Below are 24448 nucleotides of genomic sequence, written 5' to 3'. Positions count from 1 at the left end.
CAGGGGCATTTCAGCACTCGTCATTCCTCCAGGGTAGCCGGATATCAGCAGCTGGTCTCATCAAGATCAAGAATGGTCGACTATCGTCCCTCTCACCACTGAGCGGACACTATCGCCCACCTGCCGTGAATTTCCGTGCTTTCGTTGCAAGCTTGCGGCAGTCGGAGGTCGACATGAGCCACGTCTCCATCTCGAAGTCCTATGTGGTGTTGATAGGACTGGAGACATATATCAAGACAAAGCGCAAGGGCAAGGACTTTGCTCAGCGTGTGGGGCACAGGAAAGACAAGATAATAGCCCCAGAGGAGGCAGCGCGCAGAGAAGAGGAAGCTAAGGATAAGAGTGAGAGTGCTGCGAAAGAGAGGGAGGTGCTACAACGAGAAGAGGCAGAGAAGCAAGAGGGCAGGCCAGTAAAGAAGGTCTTGAAGAAGCTGGGCATTAAACCGACAAAGGAGGAGAAACAGGCGGCCAAGAGGGAGAAGAAGGAGGATGTCGAAAAGATGCAGGTATAGCGAGGCACTTGGTTTTTGGCGAGGTTTTTTGGTTTTATGATATTATACCCCTTATGTATAGAGCGGTTCTCGGATTATGGTTCACGACGTAAAGTACGAATACCCAATATCATGAGTATTTTCTTTGTGTATCTGGCAGTTTCTGGGTATCAAATCATGTTACTAGTGAAGCTCATCTAAGCTTTGTATAAATCCTAGCCTACCTATTGGCTCGAATAGAGCTTCGAGAGACTAACTTACAATACCCATTAAGCGAAGGTATCGGAGCATAAATAAGCACAAAAAGGCTGGCCGTACATACTATTTACAACATATATTTATCTTATTGTTTGTATTATGGCGGAAGCATGGCCTTGCCATCTACCATACCCTAAAGCCATGGGTGTGTTCATGGGATCTCATTATACGAAAGCAGAACCTAATTCAGTCATAACTCAAGCGAACACATAAGGCTTTCAAGGGAAACACAAGCATTTTGGTTAAATAATTTAAGTTGTAGAAACTTTTCTTTACAGACTCAAGCTCTTCCGTTATCTTATGTCTATGGTCGAGACACAATGATATCATTCCAGAGGATATGGTGAAGCAGGCTCCTTTAACCTTGCTAAGTCCATATTTCTATCATATTAGCTAGGAAACTTCTTATAGGAAGCTATTGATATCTGTCGCATTAAAGCAGGAGCTTGATGATGGCCTGTTGATTGATAATTAATGAACCATTGAAGTCAGAGAGACGTTTTTTCGAGGTGCGAATGACCAACTCATTTGCCCCAGGTGGCTCCAGTGCGTCAACGCCCTGTAGCTCTGCATTTGTCAGTACGATATAGGGGGTTCAGTGGCGCCACTCCGCTGAAACTCCAAGAACACTGGCGTTCAAAATCTTGGATTGGTGCGAGACGGAGCCAAGCTTCCACTGACCGCAAACGTGCAGTACTGATCGGTCGCACTCGCACCGAAGCCGCGTTCGAAAAAACCCATCAACATCGACGACGCCATCTTCAAACTGAGCTGGCGGGTTGAGAGAAATACATCCTTGAAACCATGCCAGGCATTTTGTCGTCTCCCAATGGCTTCCGTCACCCGTTCCTCGCGGCGCGCTGAAGCTCCGCACCAGCATCACCCGCATCACCACCTGACGCCCCCAGCAGGAGTATTCGCACATGCCCAGGGCGGAGGAGGTGGAGGGCGCAACAAGAGGGCACTCGACACCCACGATCGCGATTTTGATGCGATCAAACCGAAAAGAACGCGATTAACAGTCGAGATTCTCGCAAAGGGCTCCCACGGACTCCGTGATGCCGATATCGACAACAACAAAGCGCCACCACCCACGCGCAAACCTGCTGCGACGCCTACAGTGGCGAGTGCGACACCAATCCCCCCTCCTCCTACGACCGACAACGCGACATCGAAGCCGAAGCAGGAGCAGACTCTTACAAAACACCAGAGCAAAGTTATCAATGGAATCAAACATGAACTCGATCGGTTGCAGCCTCAGCCGAGCGATACTAATACCCAGGAGCAAGGCCGCAAGCTGCGCTCTCAGGAAGCTACAAGGTTCAAAAGCGAACTTTCTGCCTATTTTCCTGAATACGATGAGGTGATTGGGAACGAGCCCAAGGAGCAGCGTACGTCCAAAAAAAAAAATCCAAAAAAAAAACTCCCATCGTTCAACTGAATGTTGCCTGTAAAATACAACATTTTCTGACTCTTAATAGAATTATTCAATGTTGACACGCCGATCCTAATTGTTGATTCCGATCCACGACGCGCTGTTTCAGAAAATCAACGCGCGATCCCACAGACTCACCACCCCGCAATTGAATATCCCGTACGCGGGTACGGCGATGCCCTCTTCTACAATGTATTCGATTGTCAGCAAGTCGATCTCGGGTTCCTAGAATCGCAGTCGAAGAACAAGACTATCGAAGATCCTTTACCAGATAAACTGTTCCAGCCAATACATCGTCGAGCTGAGCGGCTGGAGAGATCAATACGTAATACTGAGAAAGGCCGAGCCCAGCATGAAAGGGACCAAATTATTCGGCTTCTCGAAGGGCTCCAAGGCCATGACTGGTTGAGAGTCATGGGCGTGAGTGGTGTGACAGAGACGAAGAAGAAGACATTTGAACCTGCTCGTAACCATTTCATCAAAGGGTGCCAGGCTATCCTTGATAAGTTTCGAAATTGGGTGTTGGAAGAGAAGAGGCGGAAGATGGAGAAAGATAAGGCCCGGGCTGAGAAGGAGGAAGAAGAAAACTCATCAAGTGTTGAAGAAGACGAAGCTGGCGATGATGGCGAAAATGGTGATGCAAGTGACTCAGAATCGCCGGCAAAGCAACTGCAGGAGGAAGCCATGGCAAGATCCAAGAATTCCAAAGGTTCAAAGAACCGGAAATCAACTCCTCAACCAGCTGCAGCCAAAATTCCGCGTCCTGCAAAAGCACCACCAGCTCCGAAGCCACCAGAACCACCTAAGGAGTTCAAGTCGTTCTTCAGCAAGCGATATGAGCGTGAGAGCGCTCTGCATCGACATAGGCGCACAGGGAGAAAGATTATGGCATGGGGTCTACCCATCCCTGAGATACCCCAAGTTGATTTTGATTTGCCGGAGGAATACCGTGATGAAGATACCCTCAAGGTCCGCGCGAGGAAGAAGCGCCGTGACCGAAGACGCAGCAAGCAGTGAGTGGTACTTGCTTGGCTGTTTGTAATATCACTACAGGCGAAGAGGATTTCAAGGCCGGTTGTATTAAATGGGTTGGCGTTCGGGAAGGATCTGAGACGCCCTGGTAAGGGCAATCGTACCACAGTTGTCTGATTGGGATTGTGCGTATAACTCGAGAATCATCATGAGATGCTGTATTAGAATTGTGTCCTGTTGTAAATCAAGATGGGCTGCAAAGCCAATGACATGTGACGCCTGTTCGTTGCTCAACAAGTTCTAACTTAGCTGTTAAGGATGAGAGGTTATGAACAGCCGTTCAGTACCTGGTAAATGATAGAGAAATATCCAATGCCAACATATCTTGTTTCCAGCGAGGTAGCGCAACGGATGAGCTGAGTTTCGCTTCTCGGGGTTTCTTGGTAGTGGAGCGCTCGAGATCTATCATCTTCCTTCTTCTGTTTGTGCTTTGCTAATAGAATGACAGGAACAGACGCAAGTTTGCTGCCACCCAATCCATCCATTCTTTCAAGGCAGGCAGGTACGTACCGCGCCGTGAGCCTCAAAGGATGAGTGAGGCGGTCCGTGCACGCCAGCTTCCTGACGCGCCGCGAGCTGTCTTCCTTCTTTTGCAAAGTTCACGACGAGAAGTTAATATACGGTCATTTTTCTAGGTTTGCGCGAATTGCGCTTTTGCAGCATTTGTATTTCACAACAAGGCCCTTTCCTTACTAATTAATTGGCCAAATTCTTCTAATAGCCACGTTACCCTTTTCGCCGAGCACCTCACGGTGAACCATCTCCGCAAACCCCGTTCGAATTGCGCCGACACCTCGAAAGAAGCACATGACTGCGCGACGAGAATAATAGGAACTACAAATACACCTAGCGGCCCCGAAGGCTTCTTTGCGCCGTGCATCTGGTTGGAACTTCTATCGATGCAGAGTCTGTGAACACCAGCTCGCAGGGGCCCTCAGGCCTTCGTTTCCTTTACCCTGCCTACCACCAGCCAATATGACTTCACTCGCCATGCCGCAGGAGCCTGCGCCTGTGAACCACTCTCTCCTCGATATAGACGACGAATCATCCTCTACAGAAGATGGATCAGTGCTCGAGTTCTTCATTCTCAAGCAAGAGGTCAACCTCGAGGTCAACTTTCGCGATAAGCGCATTGACGGAACGACCGATATTTTTCTTGTCGTATTCAGCGATAAGATCGAGGATATAGTCTTGGACGCTGCAGATTGCGACATCGATACCGAAAACGTTTTCATCGCTGATGTTAAGGAGTCAAATGGTGATCTCGTCGAGAGTCATAGACGGAGAACTACAGCGACCTATAATGATCCGTACGCCAAGCTCACTCACCCAAAGAGTTGGAGTTTGAGAGCCGACCACCACGATATTCGCCGTAAGCGTGCCCAGTCGATATTCCGCACCCGCAAGAACGATGTCCCCGCCGAGAATAGAGAGTTCGAGGGGTGCACACCGGTCTATCGATCGCTGAAGGTGAACCTGCGCGGTAAGGCCGAGCCGGATCGCCCAAGGCTCATAATCAGGAAGTCTATGATAGGTCTTGATGCGAACGAGAGATCCAACAAGCAGTACAGAATTACCATACCATTTACCCACACGAATCCCAGGGATGGGATACAGTTTGTCGGCGTTGACCCCCTGGACAATCGGTTTACACACATGTACACACGAAGCTCGATACATCCTGGAACTGCTTCGTGCATATTTCCTTGTATAGATGACCACGGATCACGTTGCGACTGGAGGATATCAATCAAGTACCCCCGTACATTGGGCGATGCTTTGCAACAAGCGCTCGCTACACAACAGAACGGTAGTAACCCCGACAAGATGCAGATTGATGGCCAGGAGCGAATTCACAACCTTGCCGAAGAAGATAAACTCCGCGAGATGTCGGTTGTCTGCTCAGGTTTCCTTATGGAAGAGACCGTAGATCCCGACGATGATCACAAAAAGATAATGACCTTCGAGCCTGAAAAGAAGGTGTCTGTACAGAAGCTTGGTTTTGCAGTGGGCCCATTTGAGCATATTGATCTTTCATCTGAGTTCCGAACAGAAGAAGACGAGGTCAAACTGGGTATGAATGCGCTCAAGGTTCACGCATACTGCCTACCACATCGTGCCGACTGGGTAAGGAATACAGCAGCAGCAATCACTATGGCAGCTGATTTCTTCACGTTCACGTTTGCTCGATATCCGTTCGGCAATTTCAAGCTCTGCTTCCTTGATGATATGATTCAGGACACTGTGTCTCTCTATTCCATGGCTTTCATCAGCAACCGATTGCTTTTCCCAGATGACATTATCGACACCGAGATCGATGTCACAAGAAAGATCGTTCAAACATTGGCGTACCAGTGGATAGGGATCAACATGATACCCAACACAAGAAATGACTTGTGGCTTATCGTTGGCATCGCGCATTTCATGACGGATCTTTTCATGAAGAAAATTTGCGGCAACAACGAGTACAGATTCCGGATGAAGACACTATCCGACAAGCTTGTTCAGATGGACGTCGAACGGCCTTCTCTTTACGATCTCGGCCCTTACCTGCATTTGGGAGAGTTCGAGGTGGACTTTATGACTCTGAAAGCTCCCGTGGTTTTCTTCATCCTGGACAAGCGACTCATTAAGGCTTCAGGAGGACACGGATTGACACGCATTCTCTCTAAAATGTTAACAAAGGTTCAGATTGAATCTTCGGACAGGGCTACTATCCTTGAAACAGAGAAATTCCGAACAACTTGTGAGAAGGGGGCCAAGTATCGGCTTGAGAGCTTCTGGAGCCAGTGGGTCTATGGTTCAGGATGCCCGCGATTCGATGTCAAGGCGAAATTCAACAAGAAGAGGCTCTGTGTTGAGCTTACGCTGAACCAGATTCAATTCCAGACAGTCAAGAAACCGCCTCTAGACAAGAATGATTTCCTACGCGTTGTCAAGGAGCGTCGCTCCGGTGTCAAGCCAGGCGAAGTACAGCCTCTGTTTACAGGACCGATGACCGTACGAATCCATGAAGCGGATGGAACGCCCTACGAGCATATTCTGGAAATCCGCGAAGATGCCACAAGATCCACCAAGTTCGAGATTCCATACAATACGAAGTATAAGCGGCTTAAGCGCACGCGTCGCATGAAGGAAAAGCAAAATGTTGGTGCCAGTATGGATGCAGAGAACATGGATGATGCGCTCCTCTACTGCTTAGGCGACGTTCTGCAGACCCCAGAAGAACAGGCGCAATGGGAGTTGATTGATTGGGACCCCGAAACTGAACGAAAGATGGACCAAGAGTCGTACGAATGGATACGTGTAGATGCCGACTTCGAATGGTCTTGCGATATGAAGAGGACCCTTGAGCCGTACATGTACGTGTCACAATTGCAACAAGATAGAGATGTCGTTGCTCAGCAGGATGCTATGCTTTACCTGACCCATGGCCCTTTGCACCCCATCGCGTCAGGTTTTCTTACCAGGACGCTTGTGGACCGCCGCTACTTTCATGGTATCCGAACCATGGCTGCTGAAGCTCTGCCACGGCAGGCTAACATCAAGGACCTATCAATGCTTGGCCTTCGGCAACTGATGAAGGCTTTCAGCGAAATGTTCTGCCACAAAGGCACGAACCAGCCAAAGCCGAATGACTTTTCCGACAAGAAGCAATACAACGTTCAGTGCGCTATTATCAAAGCCATCGCTCAGGTGAGAGATGCTCACACCTACAAATGTCCGCTTGACGCTCGCCAATTTATTCTGGACCAACTTCTTTTCAACAACAATGAAGATAACCCATATTCTGACCACTTTTACATCGCTACTCTCGTGGAAGCTCTTGCTACATCTCTCATCCCTTCCAAGCAAGACGATTGGTTTGCGATGCAGAACAAGATTCCTAATGAGGATGAGAAGCAGTTCCTCGAAAGGGCCATAGAGCAGATCGAGAGAGTTTTACGGCGAGATGAATGGACCCATTCATACCAGAATGTTTGGACTATTGCTGGTCTAAGTGCCAAACAACGATTGATGAAGGCGGAAGTGATCCCGAAGAAGTACAGTGATTTCGGGCAATATCTGCTGGACGGAACGAGAGACCTTATTCGAATCAAGGCCTTCGAGGCTCTGATTGACCTAGGGGCTATGTTGGATCCGACAGTGTTCTCATTCTTAACATACTCGCTTATCACCGACCGGTCACCGTACGTGCGGAACAAACTCATCGAGGCCGCTGCTTCTGGGCTCGCAGCCATTGCTTTCGGAGAGCATGCTAAGGTTGTTAAGAACGACCCTCCGCCAGAAGATGAAGAAGGAGATCTTCTGCTTGTGCAAGATAGTGCTCAGGAGATAGAGGCAAGAAAAGAGATGTTTGCGAGAAAAGAGAACCTGGATGCAGCACTCAAGGCTTTACGAAGAGAGATGGACGAAACCTACGGAGGAGACGAACGGCACTACAGCATCGCGATGCGCAAGGCGTTGGATCACCCGAGTCTCGGTCGTGGCGAGATGGAAAGCATGCTGGATTTGGCGGCAATGATGTTTGAGGAGGCTGGCGATTGGGTTATTACGCTCCCCTTGCCAAAGGCTTGGAAGGTCGAGAGGCCTGTGCAGCAGCTCTCTAACCGCGTAAGTGCTACATTGTTTACAAACAAGTCTGGTCTGATGCTAACTTGAACAGTTGATCATGAAATTCAAAGCTCATTACAGGACGACACCCCGGGAGCCAATCGTACAAGCACCACCTCTTCCACCTCCCGCTCCGGCTGCGCCTATCATTGAGCAGAAACGACCTACGCCTTTGCAGAAACCATCTTCTATCAAAATTAACACCCACAAGACGGCATCCGCCCAACGCCCTAGCGTCCCTCCACCTCAGCGACCCAGTGCCAGTGCCTCTCCAGTTGTTCAAAGTCCAAAGCCCACTCAACCAAAGCAAGAAAGAGATACCATTGTTGCATCACCGGGTCTGTCTCGACAAGCAAGTGCCACGTCTTCATCGGGATCCAAACCATCTTGGCCCCCAGAACCCTCCTCTGCTTCTAGTATCAAGCGCCCTCGACCGGAGAAGGATGAACAGCACACCCCGGCACCAAAACGCGCAAAGGTCGATAAGCCATTTGATTCGGGTATCCCCAAGAAGAAGAAGAGCAGAATTGTCACCTTCAGGGTTGCTCCGAACCGCCTCGCTCCTTTGTTGAAGAAGGAAAAGAAACCAAACGGTAACGGCCGAGTATCTCTCCCTTTAGGGGCGCCAAGAGACGGCCCTGCCCCTTCTCTGAACTCAAGGTCAGATTCAATCACGGCCAAGCCCGCCAGAAAACCTCTTCCCGGAGACGCGGCGCGAAGGCCTTTGCCTGGAGGCCCGGCGTCATCGCCGCATCCTGCACCAGAGAGGAAGATTTCGCTAAATAGTCATTCGAACTCTAACTCTACACCAAAGCCTAAGTCTGCAAGTCCTGCCACGAACACACCCCCTCCCGCAGCAGCGCCTACTCAGCGACCCAAGATCAAGATTATTCGAAAGCCACAACCACCACCAGCCCCCTAATAATTGAAGCCGAAGGGGACATCGCCTCGCTGGCTGATGCTAAAGCAGCACACCGATTGCAAAAAGTTCGACTCAGTCATAGAACAGTTGGCAGTGAGCCTACTGGCTAATAATAAGTTGCCACCAAACTTGCTACCATTCTAGCCTCTTACTCGTTGATCTGGGAGGCAAGTGAGTGTGACTGGTGACGAATAACCATTAAACAACGTCAATTGTCAATAGGAGCATAAAAATGTGATGTGGATTGAACGCGGGATGCAACATGCGGGGAACGAGGAAAAGACTTTTTACCATTACGTTCGAACAGGAAGTGGCAGGAATTTATGGAAGCTGGTTTGTGGTGTTTCACGCGTTTGGTATAGGGGCAGAGGTTACTGAAAAACTGCATTTTCTGGCGTTGGGAGCGCAACATAGTGTGCAAAAGCGCTGATGAGTGAGAGAAGGATGCAATGAGACGTAATGAGTATATAGGCAGTTTTGGGGACCATTCATCAAGATATCCCGTCAACACTAGTCACCCCCGTGATGTTCTGATTACTTCATGCATGACGAAGATCACCTGTAGGCGAAGAGAGCTTAATGAAGCTTTCCTGGTTTCAAATTCAAATAGGGTATTGTGTAATGGAATATGTTCGTTTCGTCTTAGCCAAGAAGCATGCCGCGCCCCTCCCACTGAAAGTACAAACCTGCCTAACTCTCGTCTTATTCACCCAAATCAAGTCAGTTAAACCAATGGAAGAGATCCTAACCCTCCAGGTGGTTGCCACCTTCTTTTGATTGGGCCTTGAGAAAAGCCTTTCTCAAGTTAAACCTCTGAAAGCCGTGTTTATTGACAAGCCGGTTGTGAGCTCTCTGAGCGCGCTCCTGTTGGAGTTCTTCGCTGTCGTCAGCTGGAGAACGATGAAAGTCCACGCTCGAAGCAAAGTCCAAGTCCGCATCGTCACGGTCTGTCCAGATACCCTCGTGGTGGGAAGGCACATCGCGCCCTTCACTAAGATGCTTCATGACTAGAAGGGCCGTATTTCCAGGTGTAAGGGTTGTGCGTTTCAGGGCCTCCACGACAAATTGGCGAGGGTAACCCATTGATTCATAGTGTGTGATCCATTTCTGGATCTCTCGAGAATTAGACTTCTCTGAACTCCGAGGCTGGTTGGTTCTGGGAGTAACCGCTCGGGAAGAGTTGAAGGAGGCCGGAAGAGACCGTCGAACTGTTCGGGTGCTTGGTTTTGGGTTCGGTTTCGCAGAAGAAACAGCTCGTCTGGGAGCACTTTGTTCTGTAAAGCTGCTGTCATGACGTCGTCTTGTCGGCTCGGCATGTGATTCTCGCTGTCTCTCATGAGAAGGTATTTGCTGGCGACGGTTACTTAGATGCAATGGTATTGGTGTAGTATCCAAGCCCAGATGGTCTGGCAGTGGAGCATCCACAGATTGGTGTCGAGTATCCTGCCTTAATGCTGGCCGTGTGCCAAGGTCTTGTGATTCTTCTTGCATTGGGGGAAGGGGTGGAAGGTGCTGCGAAGCATCGCTTTCACCAATATAGCCTAGCCACTGAGAGGTTCTTTGCGCACCAGGAGATGTTTCTTGGGCACGCTGTAGCTTGGAGGTTTCTTCGGCTTCGGGTGTAGATGGTATTTCCATGCCCTTTCTGTAGCGTCTTTTCTTAAAGCGCTCCGGTGAGGCGAAGGGAGGCTGACCAGCGGTTCGTTTCAAACTTGACGCGGCGACTGGGGGCGAGGATGGTACATGGCTTTGCAGTAAACCGCTGTCTTGACCGTCCTCGAAGTCAATGTCTTGATTGGGGTCCATATCAGGAGCTGCACCTTGTGACTCAGGGTCTGCTCCCTCGCTGTTTACTTCGAAGCTCTCCATTGTATCGAGGAAGTCCATGAGGTTCTCTTCATAGCAGAGATGCAACTCATTGACCGTATGCTGATCTGGTTCGACAAAGCCCAGGTTTTCTGCGACCCTGTACCAGTCGGTCAATTGACTGTCTTGTGATGCTGGCGCATCCCGGGCAGCTAGCATAAGATCGAACAACTCGATCTTCTTCCCGTTGATGTTGAGACTTCTCTTAATGTCTCTCTCCGTGGCTTTGATATACTCATCAAGATCTTGATACCAGTTGTTTCTCAGAAGAGTAAGAGCTTCTTCTTCTTCTTCTTCTTCTTCTTCTTCTTCTTGGTCATTTTCTATTGATGGTCGAGGTTGGTTAGCTTCTCTCGGGCTTTGTGATGGCACTGTCGTAGGTTGAGGTCGCGGTGCTGTGCGGATGGGGCCGGGGTCTCTTGGGTTGTTCGCTCGTCGTTCAGGGGCCCTTTGAACAGCAGCCTTCTGTGGAACCTTGACAACCGTGTTGTGGTCTACCACAGTCTCTTCTGAGATGCTCTTAACCGGGGCGGCTTCTGCAGGTGCAGAGGCTGCCATCTTCTCCAATTTTTTCCTATCCAGTAACTGCAGCTTTTTGATCCAGTGATCTCGCCAAGACTGTGCAGTATGCCGGGGATTCTACGCATGTAAGCTGAATTTTCATCGCCTGATTTGCTAAAACTTACAATTTTTTCGTACTCATACCATATCTGGTTTCCTTTCTGTTCGTTTGGGTGTTTTAGTGCCCACCTAGCAAGTTTCGCATCGTCCTCAGCAGTAAACTTGGTCCGTGTTGATTTCGAGGGTTGATGGCTGCCCACCGGTCTTGGCTCGTCTGGATGGCGTCCTATGAGGTACTTGTCCTTTATTTGGATATACCCATTCTTAACCGAGTCCTCAATGAACTTCCAGGAATAGGATCCAGCGGGGCAATCTTTTCTGATATGGTCCGCAATGAGCATATCAGCTTGTTTTTCCAGCGGAACGATCTTGCCACTATTTTGCTATCTCAAAATCAGCGACAGAGTGTGAAGGGGATTGCAGGATCGACATACCTTGATAAGGTCTATCCATCGGTCTCTCATCGGTATTCGTCGTGCCAGCCAAAACTTCCAATCCTTGAATATGGTACCACCCTCCGCACCTCCGACTCCATCGTATGTGACTGTCGGCGGCATTGTGATGAGCAGGCTTTTTCCGGGCTATGAAGGGATGAGGCGCTGGTCACTGAAAATCGCGTCAGAGGCTGGGCTAGAGGTGTGCCAACGATATCAAGATTGGCAGAGTGAATCAGCTCAGGTTTCTGAAAAAGCCGATAATTTCATCGCATAATTAGACGCGCCCTGAACTCAGTCAGACTTTTGTTACCGCCCGCGGTTTTGGTGTTCTCTCAGTGTGAGTCGCCCTGATGAAAGCCACGCGTTGAAGGGCATCGCGCGTTCACGTGCTAGTAGATGTATTCAATTAAGCGCGTTTAAGGTTTGCCTAAGTGCATAACGTTGAAGCCACTGTAATGTGGTTAGATTTGCTGTTAAACTATGTAGAGTTGTTGAAATAGCAATGCAGCTCCTGCATTACAATTACCTTATCTTGCATATAATTGATCTGATCTATTCTTGGCTGGTTTGTTCGACAGACTTCTATCAGTAGTGATCATTTCATCCTACCTAAACCAGAAAGAGAACGACGTCACCTCTTATCGATAAAAGCTTCCCGGGTTATCCCCGGTTATCGGTAGCTTTGACCTTGGTTGCCATGGTAGCAACGATGGAGTGTTTACTTCCAATCAGAACCGAGGCCGTGGGACGAGTGGCCGGGGTTATTTGGGTCTAAGCTACAAGTTGCACGAACAACGCAAAATAGATCCATTCACTTAGCTACTTCAAGCTGGACCTTGCTTTCTTCCTTCTTCCTCCTCTTCCTCTCTCTCCTCCTCATCCATCTCTTAACATCAAGCTTACTACTACTAACCAAAGCAGGTTGTGTTTGTTCGTTCTTGTTCGTGTCTTTGTTTCTACGTCCTTCATCGCACTTTCACGGCCTAGCGAGAATTTACTTGTTTGCATGGGTTGAGTTTGCTTGTTGACCGTGAATAACTTCATCATGTCTTCCGAGGACAAGTACGAAACGCTGGAGAAGATTGGTGAGTCTATCGAGTTAACAGTGCTCGATGCGCCACACTATCAATTGAGCGACAACTCTAACTCACCGTCTTCTTCTAGGCCATGGCTCCTTTGGCATTATCCGCAAGGTCCGTCGCAGGACAGACGGCTTCATCATGTGCCGCAAAGAAATCTCATATCTACGCATGTCCCAGAAGGAGCGCGAACAACTTCACGCCGAATTCCAGATTCTATCGCATCTGCGCCACCCAAACATTGTCGCCTATTATCACCGTGAACACCTCAAAGTTAGCCAGGACTTGCATCTTTACATGGAATACTGCGGAAATGGCGATCTCGGCCGCGTTATCAAGGACCTCGCACTAAAGGGCCAGCGAGCTCAGGAAAGCTTCGTCTGGAGCATCTTCAGTCAGCTCGTCATGGCGCTTTACCGATGTCACTATGGTGTTGACCCTCCAGAGGTTGGCTCCAACGTGCTTGGGCTAGCACAGGGGAACGCTGCTGGCGGACCCAAGGTTCCCGCTGGAACAATGACTATTCTACACCGGGATTTGAAACCTGAGAATGGTGAGACCTCGATAGTGGATCCCCTTGTTTACGATATTCGATACTAACAATGTTTTAGTCTTCCTTGGCGAGGACAACTCTGTCAAGCTTGGAGACTTTGGTCTCTCCAAGATGATCAAGTCCCACGACTTCGCTTCTACCTATGTGGGCACTCCCTTCTACATGTCTCCCGAGATCTGTGCCGCGGAGAAGTACACATTAAAGTCCGATATCTGGTCGTTGGGTTGCATCATCTACGAGCTCTGCGCACGCGAGCCACCGTTCAACGCAAAGACTCACTTCCAACTTGTGCAGAAGATCAAAGAGGGCAAGTTCCCTGCCTTGCCCGACGTTTACTCTCCCGAGCTTTACCAGGTTATCAAGGACTGCCTCCGTGTGAACCCTGATCGAAGACCCGATACTTCGGAACTCCTGAACTTGCCAGTGGTCAAGCTTATGAGAAAGGAGAAGGAGGTTGTCGACCTCAACAAATCTCTCCGCCTCAGAGAGGATACTCTCCGTAAGAAGGAAAGGGATCTCAATGAGAGACTTGCCAACATGGAGAGAGAAAAGGATGTTATCCGAGAGGAGCTGGACTCATCGTTACGGAGAGAGTGGGAGGTTAAAGCACGTCTCGAGATTGACCGTCTTGCCAACGCAGAGATTGAGCAGCTCCAAAACCGCTTCGAAGCCGAGGTTCAGGCACGTGTCGAGGCTGAGCTACAAAAGAAAACAGTGCCATTTTCCGGCTCGAGACCTGAGAGTCGGGAGGATGAGTATGCCTCATCAATGGGCAAGTCGGATTATAAGTCCGACTACCCTCACTCTTCCATTGGTGGTAGCGAGGTCGAGTTCCCCTCCACAACAGATCTCACTGAGTACTCCATCGATAGCCCCGAGGCGCCTCGAGAGACTAAGAAGACAGCTCGCACGCCTTTCAGCCGTGCGCAGACCATGTTTGTCGGTAATCCCGCAGGTACACCAATGGATGTCGAGATGAACTCACCAAGCCCTATCGCTATTGCGTCGCTATCTCTTTCACCTCGTCGTAATGGCAACACCAAGGCTCCTACCACTGCTAATGCAAATATCTTCACCGCTAACGCCAATCGAAACTCCGCCGATTCTCGATGGGATCATCCTCGTGATACCTTGTCCGATTCTGAAGATGAAGACGTTGTCCCATCGCCAACACGAAACATCAAGTCTTCGAAGAATCCCTTCACCTCCAAGACACGACCTGTCCTCACTTCTCAGAAGTCGTGCCCCATGAACCGCCTTAAGACGCAGCCATCAACATCGGGCTTTGTGTCTAAGCAGATGCCTCCACCTGAGGCTCCGAGGTCGCCCACTCGCCGTCTGAGCAAGATTCCCTCAGCGGCAAACCTCCAGTCCGAAGCCAACAGCCAGGGCTTGACGCGCGCCTCATCACTCAACAACAAGAAAAACAGCAGCAGCACCGATGACGTCCTGGGCAAGGTTGCAGCTAAGAATAACATTCGAGGCCGAACCCTCGTCGAGCTTCAGCAGGCTCGCGCAGGCGGTCGTCCCATGAGCGCCATTGTGATGCCCAGCACAGGGGAGAATGTCAGCCCCAAGAGGGCATTCCGGGACCGCATCGGTATTGAGCGCAAGTCAAGTGGTGACGAGCCCGTCGCTGTCTGGGACCCGGAACGAGACGAGATGCCTAGTCCTTTCCTGGTCCGACAGCGACGGATCGCCCGGGTGTAGGCCGCCTCCGTGCTAGTCGCATGAAAAGAAGTAAAGATGAAGAAAGTTGGTGTGGTTGTGGTTTGTTTTTTTATGCATTAGAGGCGAGCATCATGATATTGCTTTCGAGGGTCTACGTTACCCTCACATACCTCTTTGTCTCTCGTTTTGATTCCCCCTTTCATTTGTCTTACCGCAAGCTGAGAGGGAAACGAGAGGCTTTCCCGATGGATAATCCCCCCTCACACGTGAGGGTTTGGAAATGATACATGGAAACACTTATGGGCGTTTTTGGCGCGAGCACAAGGATCATGGCATGCATGGAATGGAATGGGTTATTACATTTTAGATGCTCTGTTGGTGTGCTTGTTACTTAATGGACAAGGATTTTAGCATTTGTTATAATGAGTTGATTGATGAAAGGGGGCGTTGAACGTCTAAACTACCTGCGAGGAATGGTGGGATTGGATCGGGCTGTTCTTGCGTAAGTTTATTCTTAGACGTTGTAAAAAGATAATGACACACTCATCTACATACTCGACCTCTCCTAGCCTCTCTCTCAATCGGGTGAATAGCATTGTTCGGCCCCCAAATGTCTAAGGGCTTCTCATAGGAACGCATCTGCACTTTAGAACTCGGTGAGCATCCAATAAAATGAGGAGCCGTTAAAGTGCAGCATTTTGCAGATAGCCCTTGTCTATTCAAGACATACAACGTCATTGGGCAATCCATATCATCATGAGAATGGATGTGTACCCAACTTACACCAACTCTTCTCCTTCATGAACCCAACTTCTCGCCTCAATTTCCAAAGCCAATGAATCAAACTGTTGATATATGCTTTCAATCCAGGTCATAAATCATTTTTTTAGTCCAGCCTTAATCTTCACACACGTCAGCAACTATACTACAACCCTTTAGTGTTGGGCATCACTGCGTCTCCCCCATAAACGATGCTTCAACTCGCCTTGCATATGCATCCCCAGAGCTGCACCCCAGAGCCAGTCGTGCAGGTGAGGCGTTCGACGATGTAAAAGCACGACTCGAAGTGGTCCATTAAAAAGCAGTATGCGGTGAGAGCTCTCGTGATGAGTACCGTCATTGGCAGGGACATCCATGCCTTTCGACGTTAGCATCACATCATGAGAAAACAATCTGCCAAAGATTCCAAGAAACAAAGGTACATGTCGTAGTAAAGATTTGTTATGACAATACAATAATCAACAAGGGGTATTTTTCTCCAAGCACAAGCTTCAACACCAAATTTGTCTGAGTAAGGTAAGGAGCCCAAGCATTCAACACAAAAAGAAGCCAAATGCCCAGACACGAACATATATCCAACAACAGGCGCTATTCAACGCCAGATAGCACCAAAACTGAACCCAAGTGAAGCAGATAGATAATAATAGCAACAAAAACATTAAAAATAGGCCAGGCCGCGAGGCCAATTCCATCTTGCGTAGACGTAGCGTAGCGTATTGTAGCCGTGAGGCCCATCAATCTTCCAAAATTCCCACCTCCCAGGTTCCCTTCCTGACCTTTGATTAGACCGAGCCTGAGAGCAGAATGCATTTCGCGATGCAACGAGCACGGCGGTCCTGTGTAACCCGCGCAGGACTTTGTCTCTTTTTCGAACCCTCCCCTGTTTTCTTTTTCGAATCTTTTCTTCTTTTTAGACTTTTGTTTTACTGTAACAAGATTTGTAAGTGAGTGATCTCCGACCACGTAGATGGCTTGTTTAGTGTCGTGAACGGTGAGAACTGCTGTGACGATGAGAGTGGCCATGGCTGCGATGAGAGGAAGAATGGTGCGACGAAGAGTGTCGGTGTCGGCTTGAGCTACCGCTACTCTCAAGGTCTCGCTCCAAACTTTCAACTCTCGACCGATAGCCCTTAACAATCTCCTTGATGTGAGCGATGCGATCGAAATCTACCTCGAGCTCATCCAGTTGCTGAAGAATCTCGGTATATCGAGCAATTTCTGCGTCGGCGCCGCCGATGATTCCATCAGCTTCATCATATTGCAGTTGGGTAAATCGCTGCGCTTCATGACTCAGGTAATTAATCCGTTGTTCGATACTAGCCATAAGATGATCAAAGTAACGGCCTAAAGCAGAAAGTGAGGAGCTGTCGAGTAGTAGAAGGCCTTGGCTACTGGCGCGACTAGCGGCGCGCGAGCTGCTGGACCCCCCTCCCAGTGCCGCCTGCCCTTGGCGAAGCAGCTGGATCTCCTCGTTGGTGAGCCCTAGCTGGGTGTCCGGAACAGCCTGTGAGGACATGACGGGCAGCAGCTGGAAGGGCTGCTAGCTATGGCGTGGGGAGACCAGGCGAGTCGCAAAGTAGGCGGCTGCGATTGAGATTTGGGGGGTCAAGTAAAGTTTTTGGCTTTTGGGATCGTCGCAGAATAGCAAGTGGGTTGAGGATACGGTATGAGTCGAGCAGGTGGGCGAGGAGAAATCCGGTTTGTGTATAAAACAGCTGCGGCAACTCGTGACATGGGCTATGTTGGATGAGACGAGACCGACGGGCCGAGGGCTTGTTGACACGATTGAGTGAAGAACACAGCGTTGGTAGTGATATCAATGGGCAAGATACCACGGCGCACAGAAACGACAATGATAGAGAGATATGCGAAGAGGATTGCAGCGACGGCAAGGGCGAGGATGATAGCGGATGCGACGATGCTAGAATGGGCGTGGGGTGTGCTGCGCAAAGCATCATGATATCGCGGCCAATACGATCATGAGCATCATCGGTGGTGTTGAGTTGACTCTTAGTGGTTTCGGGGTATCAGGTGGTTCGTCTGGAGGCTCCCAGACCTCAGAGCGCCCAGAGAGAAACGAGGAGAAGTAAGAGAGCAGTCGAGGGAGTCGGGTCTCTTTTGGGGAATAGACGGAAGAAGTGTGATTGGAGAATCGGGGGAGGAACCCAAGAAGACGGAATTGGGCTTGAGGTGGAGGGTGGGGGGAGTTGGACTCGAAGCAACAAAGTACCGGTACGTATCGTTTCGTAAGGTCGGTCGGTCGAGTATGGAGGATGGAAGGCCCGTTTCGGTGAAAGAGGCAGGGATGATTTGACGAGGGGGTTTGCTTGATGATTGCGACCCAAAAGGATGATATTTTCTTTGGTGTTAGGATGTGATGCGGTGCGGTTGCGGTGTGGTGAGTTCAGATGCGGCAGAGCCTAATGGTGACAAACTTTGATATGGTTGAGTGACTGAATCAAAGATGATCATTAGCCTCTATCCTCGGCTGTATGTAAGGTAATTAGGTGATGGTGTTGAATAAGAGAAGAACTAACCTCCACTACCAAAGTTGTAGCGTGATATGGATGGATGAGATAAGATGGGGAAGGAGGATAATTGAGAGATGGTTGCGGTTGCACAATTTGGTTACAATTGCACGTGCAATTGTAATAGCAATCAATTGATTCAGCCGCGGTCAAGGGAAGGACGGACAAAGTAATACTTTATCACTTTATATAGAAATATTAAAGTTGATGCCCGATTGATTGATTGATTGATTAATTGATTGCGCTGATAGATAAGTAGGTAAGGTAGGTACCGACAGAGCGGTCACTGATGGAGCTGGGAGCTCTTACAGCCAGCCAGAGGTAGCGCACGCTAATTGGAGCTCCCTGTCATTAAATGACGATCTCAAGAGGTCCAAGAGTCGGCTTTTTTTTGCTTCTTCTGCCTTGTCTTTCTAATCAACCGGGGAACGACAGATGAGAAAGACACAAGGCCAAAAAGCAAATTAATTCCTGGTATTGACAGTGAAGTGAGTTAACTATTGGGCCACTGGCGTTTGCTGTATTCAGGCCTGACAGGGTATCATTTAGGCGTGAACCAGGACCAACTCGGTGGTGATGATGCTGGGGGCATAAAGGTCGGTGAGAAAGAAACTGAGAACCCACGGTGAGAGATCTCGATGATTATTGATGGCGTCGTACTAGAGAAGAAGAATATGAATCAAAGGGGGGGAGAAGGAGAAAAAAGAAAAGAGAGAAAAAGAGGAAACAAGAGTTAGAGACAAAAGAAAAAAAGTGGCTTCTTTTATTGAGGTCGAGTCTAAACATGAAAGACGACAACCTCACTCACATCAGGAGACAGATCATTCTACAATACATGTCCACGGGCAAAAGTAAACATACGACACACCTTGATACTAATTGCCTATTCCATGAGACGGAGATGAATGACCGTGCCCGGGAACCCGGATCATGAGCCGTATATTTCTCACTTGGTGAGACTCTCTATACTACCTAGGTGCTTTAACTCACCTCGGTTCGGCTTCCATGTCGATACTAGACCAAGACACAAATATTTGATGATTCCCATGTTAAGTTTTCCGTGCCTCTGCTGACCATGACCTACAAAGTAGGGTCTATCCCAGTCTCTAATCCATGTTCACCATCACCACCACGAGCCACATTTGGCGGCGGCAGCCACCGCGGGGATCAAGGCTGAGGAGCCCCGAGCACGACATGTACTCCATTGTATTCCATTGTCTGTAACATGTACAAGACACTTCTTGTAATGGCAGGTCAGAGATAAAGTGCGTACATGAATTATCGTGACGATCCTCCGCTGATGACCCTATCAGCACACATACCAAACTACTTCCACTAGTCTAGATATCCCCAGGTACTGCCCAAATTGGTAGGTGTTAATGCCATGCGCACGTGTATCTCCCGTCCGTCAATGCACTCCCTGTTAGTTGCACTTACAATACAGGTACCTCTCTTTGCACGCAGATTCCTTCTACAACACCAAACCAAGAAGCGTATCAACCGCTATATCAGCCGACGCACGAGCCCAGCGCCTACTGACTCAGCCTGAAACCCTCCCTCATCACACAATAAGTGACTGTTTGCCATGTCTCGTAAAGAAAGAAACACAACCAACTCACTAACTCTGCTCTGTCGATCCGGAAATCGGCAGCCATCTCCCCGAAACACAAACCCCCCAATATCAATGGGTGATGACTTATTGGGTGATGTATCTTGTGGCGCGCGCCAGACAAAACACATCCCTGACACAGCACAACACACCACAGCACACCAAAAGGATAAACTACGATAATCATTACCCATTCGTTTGCTTGTCGAGTTCGTCTCAATACGTGTTGCAGTTCGTCTCGCTTTTTGCACTGCAGGTCCAGATGCATATTTCCTGCAGATGCGTGTCTGCATCATGCAACTACTGCTGACCTGCAGCACTCTTGAGCCTCAACATGACATCTATAAGTATCAGCATCACTCACTCGTCCATAGACTTATATCTTCCATCAACCTCGGAACCTTGCCGTTTCTCTGCGCCTCCCCCGCCCTCGCAACAACCAGAACTGCCGCATCTTGACCTCAGATGATACCATCTCTTCCCGGTCAAATTTGCCTGTTCTCTTTTTGCGTTGCATCGAGTGGCACGAGGACAGCCAAAGGATCGTGTCAAATGCAGCTTGCCGCTGCAAGTAATACCACCCTTGCTTGTGCTATCTTATGTTGTGCGCCGACCTTAAAGACTGGTCCTCGGTCGATCCAGCCACGAGCAAACCATGCCGTGCTCCCTTGGTAGACTTTCTCCTTCGTACTGGGCAATCATCCGGAGATCCGCTAGGGCGCCATACTGTGTAACGGCTTCTTTTATCAAATTTGTTCGATGTTGGAGTCGTACAAGGTTGCTCCATGTTCTTGCAATTCGAGCGCTGACAAAAACTGTAGTAAGTTTTTCCTAATATCACTTCCAACTTGACCCAAGTGATCAGCAACTGCTACAAGGAGTCGTACGTGATGTTCCACGGGCGCATTCACTCAGTTCTGGCTGAAGCCATACCCTTGCATTCACGACGACGTTTCTTATCGTCATACAAGAGGTCGCATGATCAATACAGCAGGGTAAAGATAATGTTTCTTATCCTGAAAGTCGCTAAATTAGTGATAAATGCTTGTCCGTACATGCTCTTTGGTCCATAAAGACTATATCCATTGAATACAATCCTAGTACATACCGCGGGGAGCTCAGATCCGGATCTTCAGTCTCATAAAAGACATATTTTACTATAAATTTCTTCTTATATCATTTAGTTCCGATATATTCTTCTTAACCCGGGGTCTCTTACCTACCGCTGTTGTAGTGAAAGCTCGAGACTAACTGTTACCCTCAAGGTTGCGATATTCGAACATCGGCTCTCCAAGATTGTGAGGATGCTGTCCCTTTGTTTTAAGTGTTTCTGTTTCGCCCGCCGCGTCTACATTTGCAATCCACTGCCACCTCATCCTATATCTCATCATGCTGTAGTCCGATCTCACCTTGTGTGGTGCCTACGTTGCTACCCTGCACTGACCTGACCAACACTATAATGCTTGTGGTTTCGACTTCAGTCGCTCTGTTGTAGGTCAAATCTGATCGAACAACTCATGTATCTTGGCGTACAAGTTTGTCCGGCACATTGAACTATTTGGGCCCGATGATGCATCAGTATCATCAGTCCCCAAGCATTAACATCGCCCATATGCCAGATCAAACAATACTGCAATGGATCCATTGTATATATACATCATGTCTTTCAGTTACCTTCGTATCTTAAGAAAAACATGCTGTCTTATTGTAGTGTTCTATTTCACTGGCACAACACAAACCCCCGTGGGGCTGGTGAGGGCGGAGCTCTACAATGAACTCAAGTATTTGCGCAAGATATGTGATACTCAGCACTTCTCCAAGATACTATAGCTAGTTTCTTAATTCCTTACTACCTCAATGGTCTATAGGTTGCGGTGTAACTAGTGTTTATCCTTGTGGAAGTCTGTCATCGTCTGTTGAGTTTCAGCGACAGGTGATCATGAATACTCGGCAATGATCCTAATGGACTTGAACCTATGCATCCCTTACAATACCCAATTGCATCAAACCGTTTTTGTCTCTGTGGTTTATTGACAGGCATAATTCCACGCTTCTCATCTCAGAGTTCAAGTCATGTCGGGCTAGATGGCATTCCACGACATTTTTCGAAGCCAATATTATTCCAATCTCGGCGCTGATAAGTAAGGCCATGGTTTTCTTTTGTGGTCATAGCCTAACACTTTATCTACTATTTCGGAACTTATTTATATCGAAATAATTGCAGAGCGTTAGAGTATTTCCCACCCCTTCTTAAGCTCTTGAAAGTGGAAAAGGCTTTCATATCTATGTTATGTAGAAGGAAATGAACTTATGTGACTCCAATTCCATCTCATAAAGGCCAAGGGTCTTCTGAGGCTGAAAATGAAGTTCGATGCAATAATCCTCATTGGGCCCTCTGCGTCCTATATTGTCAATTCACCTATTTTCTGTTGTCCTCGCCTGGCCATCTCTTCAGGTAACATGAACAAGACTCGCAACTTGACCATATGATACATTGAGTTCTATGCTTGGAGAATCTTAGAGAAAGAACAGTGAGACCATCGCCATGGAGAATGTTCAACAGCTTTAGAATCATTGTCCGATGGTGACTTGGAGTCGTCATCGTGAACTGCCTTCACTCTTCTTCGAGCTATGCTTCCTGCGGTACAGATATTCTACAACTCAGAGTAATATCTCCATAGATTTTTATCAGCCTTAACTTTATACATTCTTACGGTTAGTGCAACATGTTATAAGCTTAAACCTACTCAGGGGGTGGTCTGGAGACGACGAGCGGACTACCAGGAAGACCAAAGCCATTATTTCTAAGTAAGTCAGAAGTATGAATGTCATGTAGTAACCATGTTTGTGCCTTTGTGTTCTTTCTCTGCTGCGCTCCTTATGGTACAAGTGTTCTGTTCTTTGTAGCACCTTGACTATTGATGCACCATTGTCTCTCCGTCAATCCTTATGACGATGACTTTCAGATGTTGTCATTAGGTATGTATATCAACAGCTCTCTTCTCATATAATACTAGTTTTCAATGGTATTGTGCCTATTAACACATCTATCAGGGTCTCTATCACAAAGGAGCTCAACATCTGCAGTGACTTTTGACCTACATGAACTGGCTTGCGGTACCTCAGGACTGGCCAAGTTACTCCCGTCTATATTCACATACGGTCTGTATTTGCGCTATGCTTGGCTTTCCATAGTCATATCAGGTTATACTCTCCATGCCACTGGGTCCAGATACATGAATCGTGGTTTCTCGGTGTGTTTAAAGCATCTCCGGATACTTATTACCCGGGTGTCAGTATAGTATGTGTCTTTACTCAATATTTCAATCCATAATAAGAAGAATAGACCGTGAGTTCAAAATGATCTAGAACGAAATAGACTTTCGCCATCCAAAAATTCTTCGCCAAGGAAGCGATCATGTTTGCCCCTTTCGACGTCATTGTTTAGGGTAGCTTGAAGCATCGGAGCGACAACTTGCAAGGCCATATTACCAATTATCCCGTTAAGAAAAGCTTCTCCCGGCGTCATAGAAAAGAACAGTCTTTTCCATTTGCAGAATAACTGCTCTTGTCTGTGACACGGCAATTGCCGGTAGCTGGTATGCGAGTGACATGCCGCCGGGGAACTAACCCACGGAGATACCCTCAATTCATATCTTGAAGTTGTCATTCCGAAATGCAAGGAGAAAGCAAAGCGCTCTAGTTGAAGACCCTGCAGCGAGCGAGACCGGAGTCTCTGGTAATAATGCAGAGTCAATGGCATATCCACACCGCGATTCTGACAAGCTGACACTGAATCAGCAGTGTTCAGGTGAAGCCATGGCATGGCATCTCAACAATCACCTCGACAATGCAGTATAACTATCACACATTGCTTAGAGCCTTTAACTCATATAAAAATCTCCTTGCTTCAGCCACTGGCCTCACTGCAGCTAAAATTCTTTATCACAGACAAGCTGCATGCCGCATACCAGCTAGAAGCGGCCGTCAGCTTACAGAGTCAAGACACAATACCCCAGCATGTATCAATCTCGATATCCAATAGCGGCCTCATAATGCCAATCCACTCATCCAGGCACCGAGAACTATCGATAGTAACTTGAGGCTATGACGAAGGCTGACAATTCTGTAAAGAGCCTTTGTCGTCTAAACATTTGGAGTGAGTACGCGGTGGTGAAACCGGTTTCAATTCGAAACAATGGAACCAGTTTCGTTTGAACTCAAAAGAAAGAATGCAACAGAGACAGTAAAATCGGTAGTTTACCCAATATTGTATGTCTCCGTACTGTAAAAAAAACAAAAACAGGGAGAGGGAGTGCTAAGGTAAGGTTTCTCCACAACTGTGTCTCCCGCAAAATGAAACAAAACATTCCCTTCAGCAACCTCACCAAAAAGCAAAATATTCGCCGAACAATAAGACATTTTTACTTAATATTAGTCCGTGCTTTGAGTTGAGGCTTGTTCCGCGTACAGATTTTGCGCATCCTAGTGCAAGCATCAGTGTAAGAGTTCGACGCTGAGGACAGAACGAGGGGTCCCAGACGACGATCAC

The 24448-nt window shown here is 48.3% G+C and overlaps 5 protein-coding genes across 5 annotated transcripts; 3 read left to right on the top strand and 2 right to left on the bottom strand.

The window, feature by feature from the left end:
• Positions 1 to 1578: 1578 nt before the first annotated feature.
• Positions 1579 to 3201, top strand: BKA55DRAFT_591377 (something about silencing, SAS, complex subunit 4-domain-containing protein; the record flags this gene model as incomplete). Its single annotated transcript, XM_046195234.1, has 2 exons — positions 1579 to 2140; positions 2231 to 3201. 2 exons carry the CDS (start codon positions 1579 to 1581, stop codon positions 3199 to 3201), a joined length of 1533 nt encoding a protein of 510 aa, XP_046053066.1.
• Positions 3202 to 4191: 990 nt separating this feature from the next.
• Positions 4192 to 8752, top strand: BKA55DRAFT_503574 (uncharacterized protein; the record flags this gene model as incomplete). The annotated part of the gene is made up of 2 exons (XM_046187018.1): positions 4192 to 7830; positions 7883 to 8752. 2 exons carry the CDS (start codon positions 4192 to 4194, stop codon positions 8750 to 8752), a joined length of 4509 nt encoding a protein of 1502 aa, XP_046053065.1.
• Positions 8753 to 9496: 744 nt separating this feature from the next.
• BKA55DRAFT_536196 (TRF2-interacting telomeric protein/Rap1 C terminal domain-containing protein) lies at positions 9497 to 11796 on the bottom strand (the record flags this gene model as incomplete). The annotated part of the gene is made up of 3 exons (XM_046189794.1): positions 9497 to 11257; positions 11305 to 11622; positions 11674 to 11796. 3 exons carry the CDS (start codon positions 11794 to 11796, stop codon positions 9497 to 9499), a joined length of 2202 nt encoding a protein of 733 aa, XP_046053064.1.
• A 925-nt stretch (positions 11797 to 12721) lies between these two features.
• BKA55DRAFT_536195 (kinase-like domain-containing protein) lies at positions 12722 to 15018 on the top strand (the record flags this gene model as incomplete). The annotated part of the gene is made up of 3 exons (XM_046189793.1): positions 12722 to 12761; positions 12841 to 13308; positions 13367 to 15018. The coding sequence occupies 3 exons, from the start codon at positions 12722 to 12724 to the stop codon at positions 15016 to 15018; spliced, it is 2160 nt and encodes a 719-aa protein (XP_046053063.1).
• A 1717-nt stretch (positions 15019 to 16735) lies between these two features.
• BKA55DRAFT_686763 (uncharacterized protein) lies at positions 16736 to 17275 on the bottom strand (the record flags this gene model as incomplete). The annotated part of the gene is made up of 1 exon (XM_046198970.1): positions 16736 to 17275. The coding sequence occupies one exon, from the start codon at positions 17273 to 17275 to the stop codon at positions 16736 to 16738; it is 540 nt and encodes a 179-aa protein (XP_046053062.1).
• Positions 17276 to 24448: the final 7173 nt, after the last annotated feature.

This window comes from Fusarium redolens, assembly GCF_020744475.1.
Source record: "Fusarium redolens strain MPI-CAGE-AT-0023 chromosome Unknown BKA55scaffold_4, whole genome shotgun sequence".
Lineage (NCBI taxonomy): Eukaryota > Fungi > Ascomycota > Sordariomycetes > Hypocreales > Nectriaceae > Fusarium > Fusarium redolens.
This window is presented reverse-complemented; position numbering and strand designations above follow the sequence as displayed.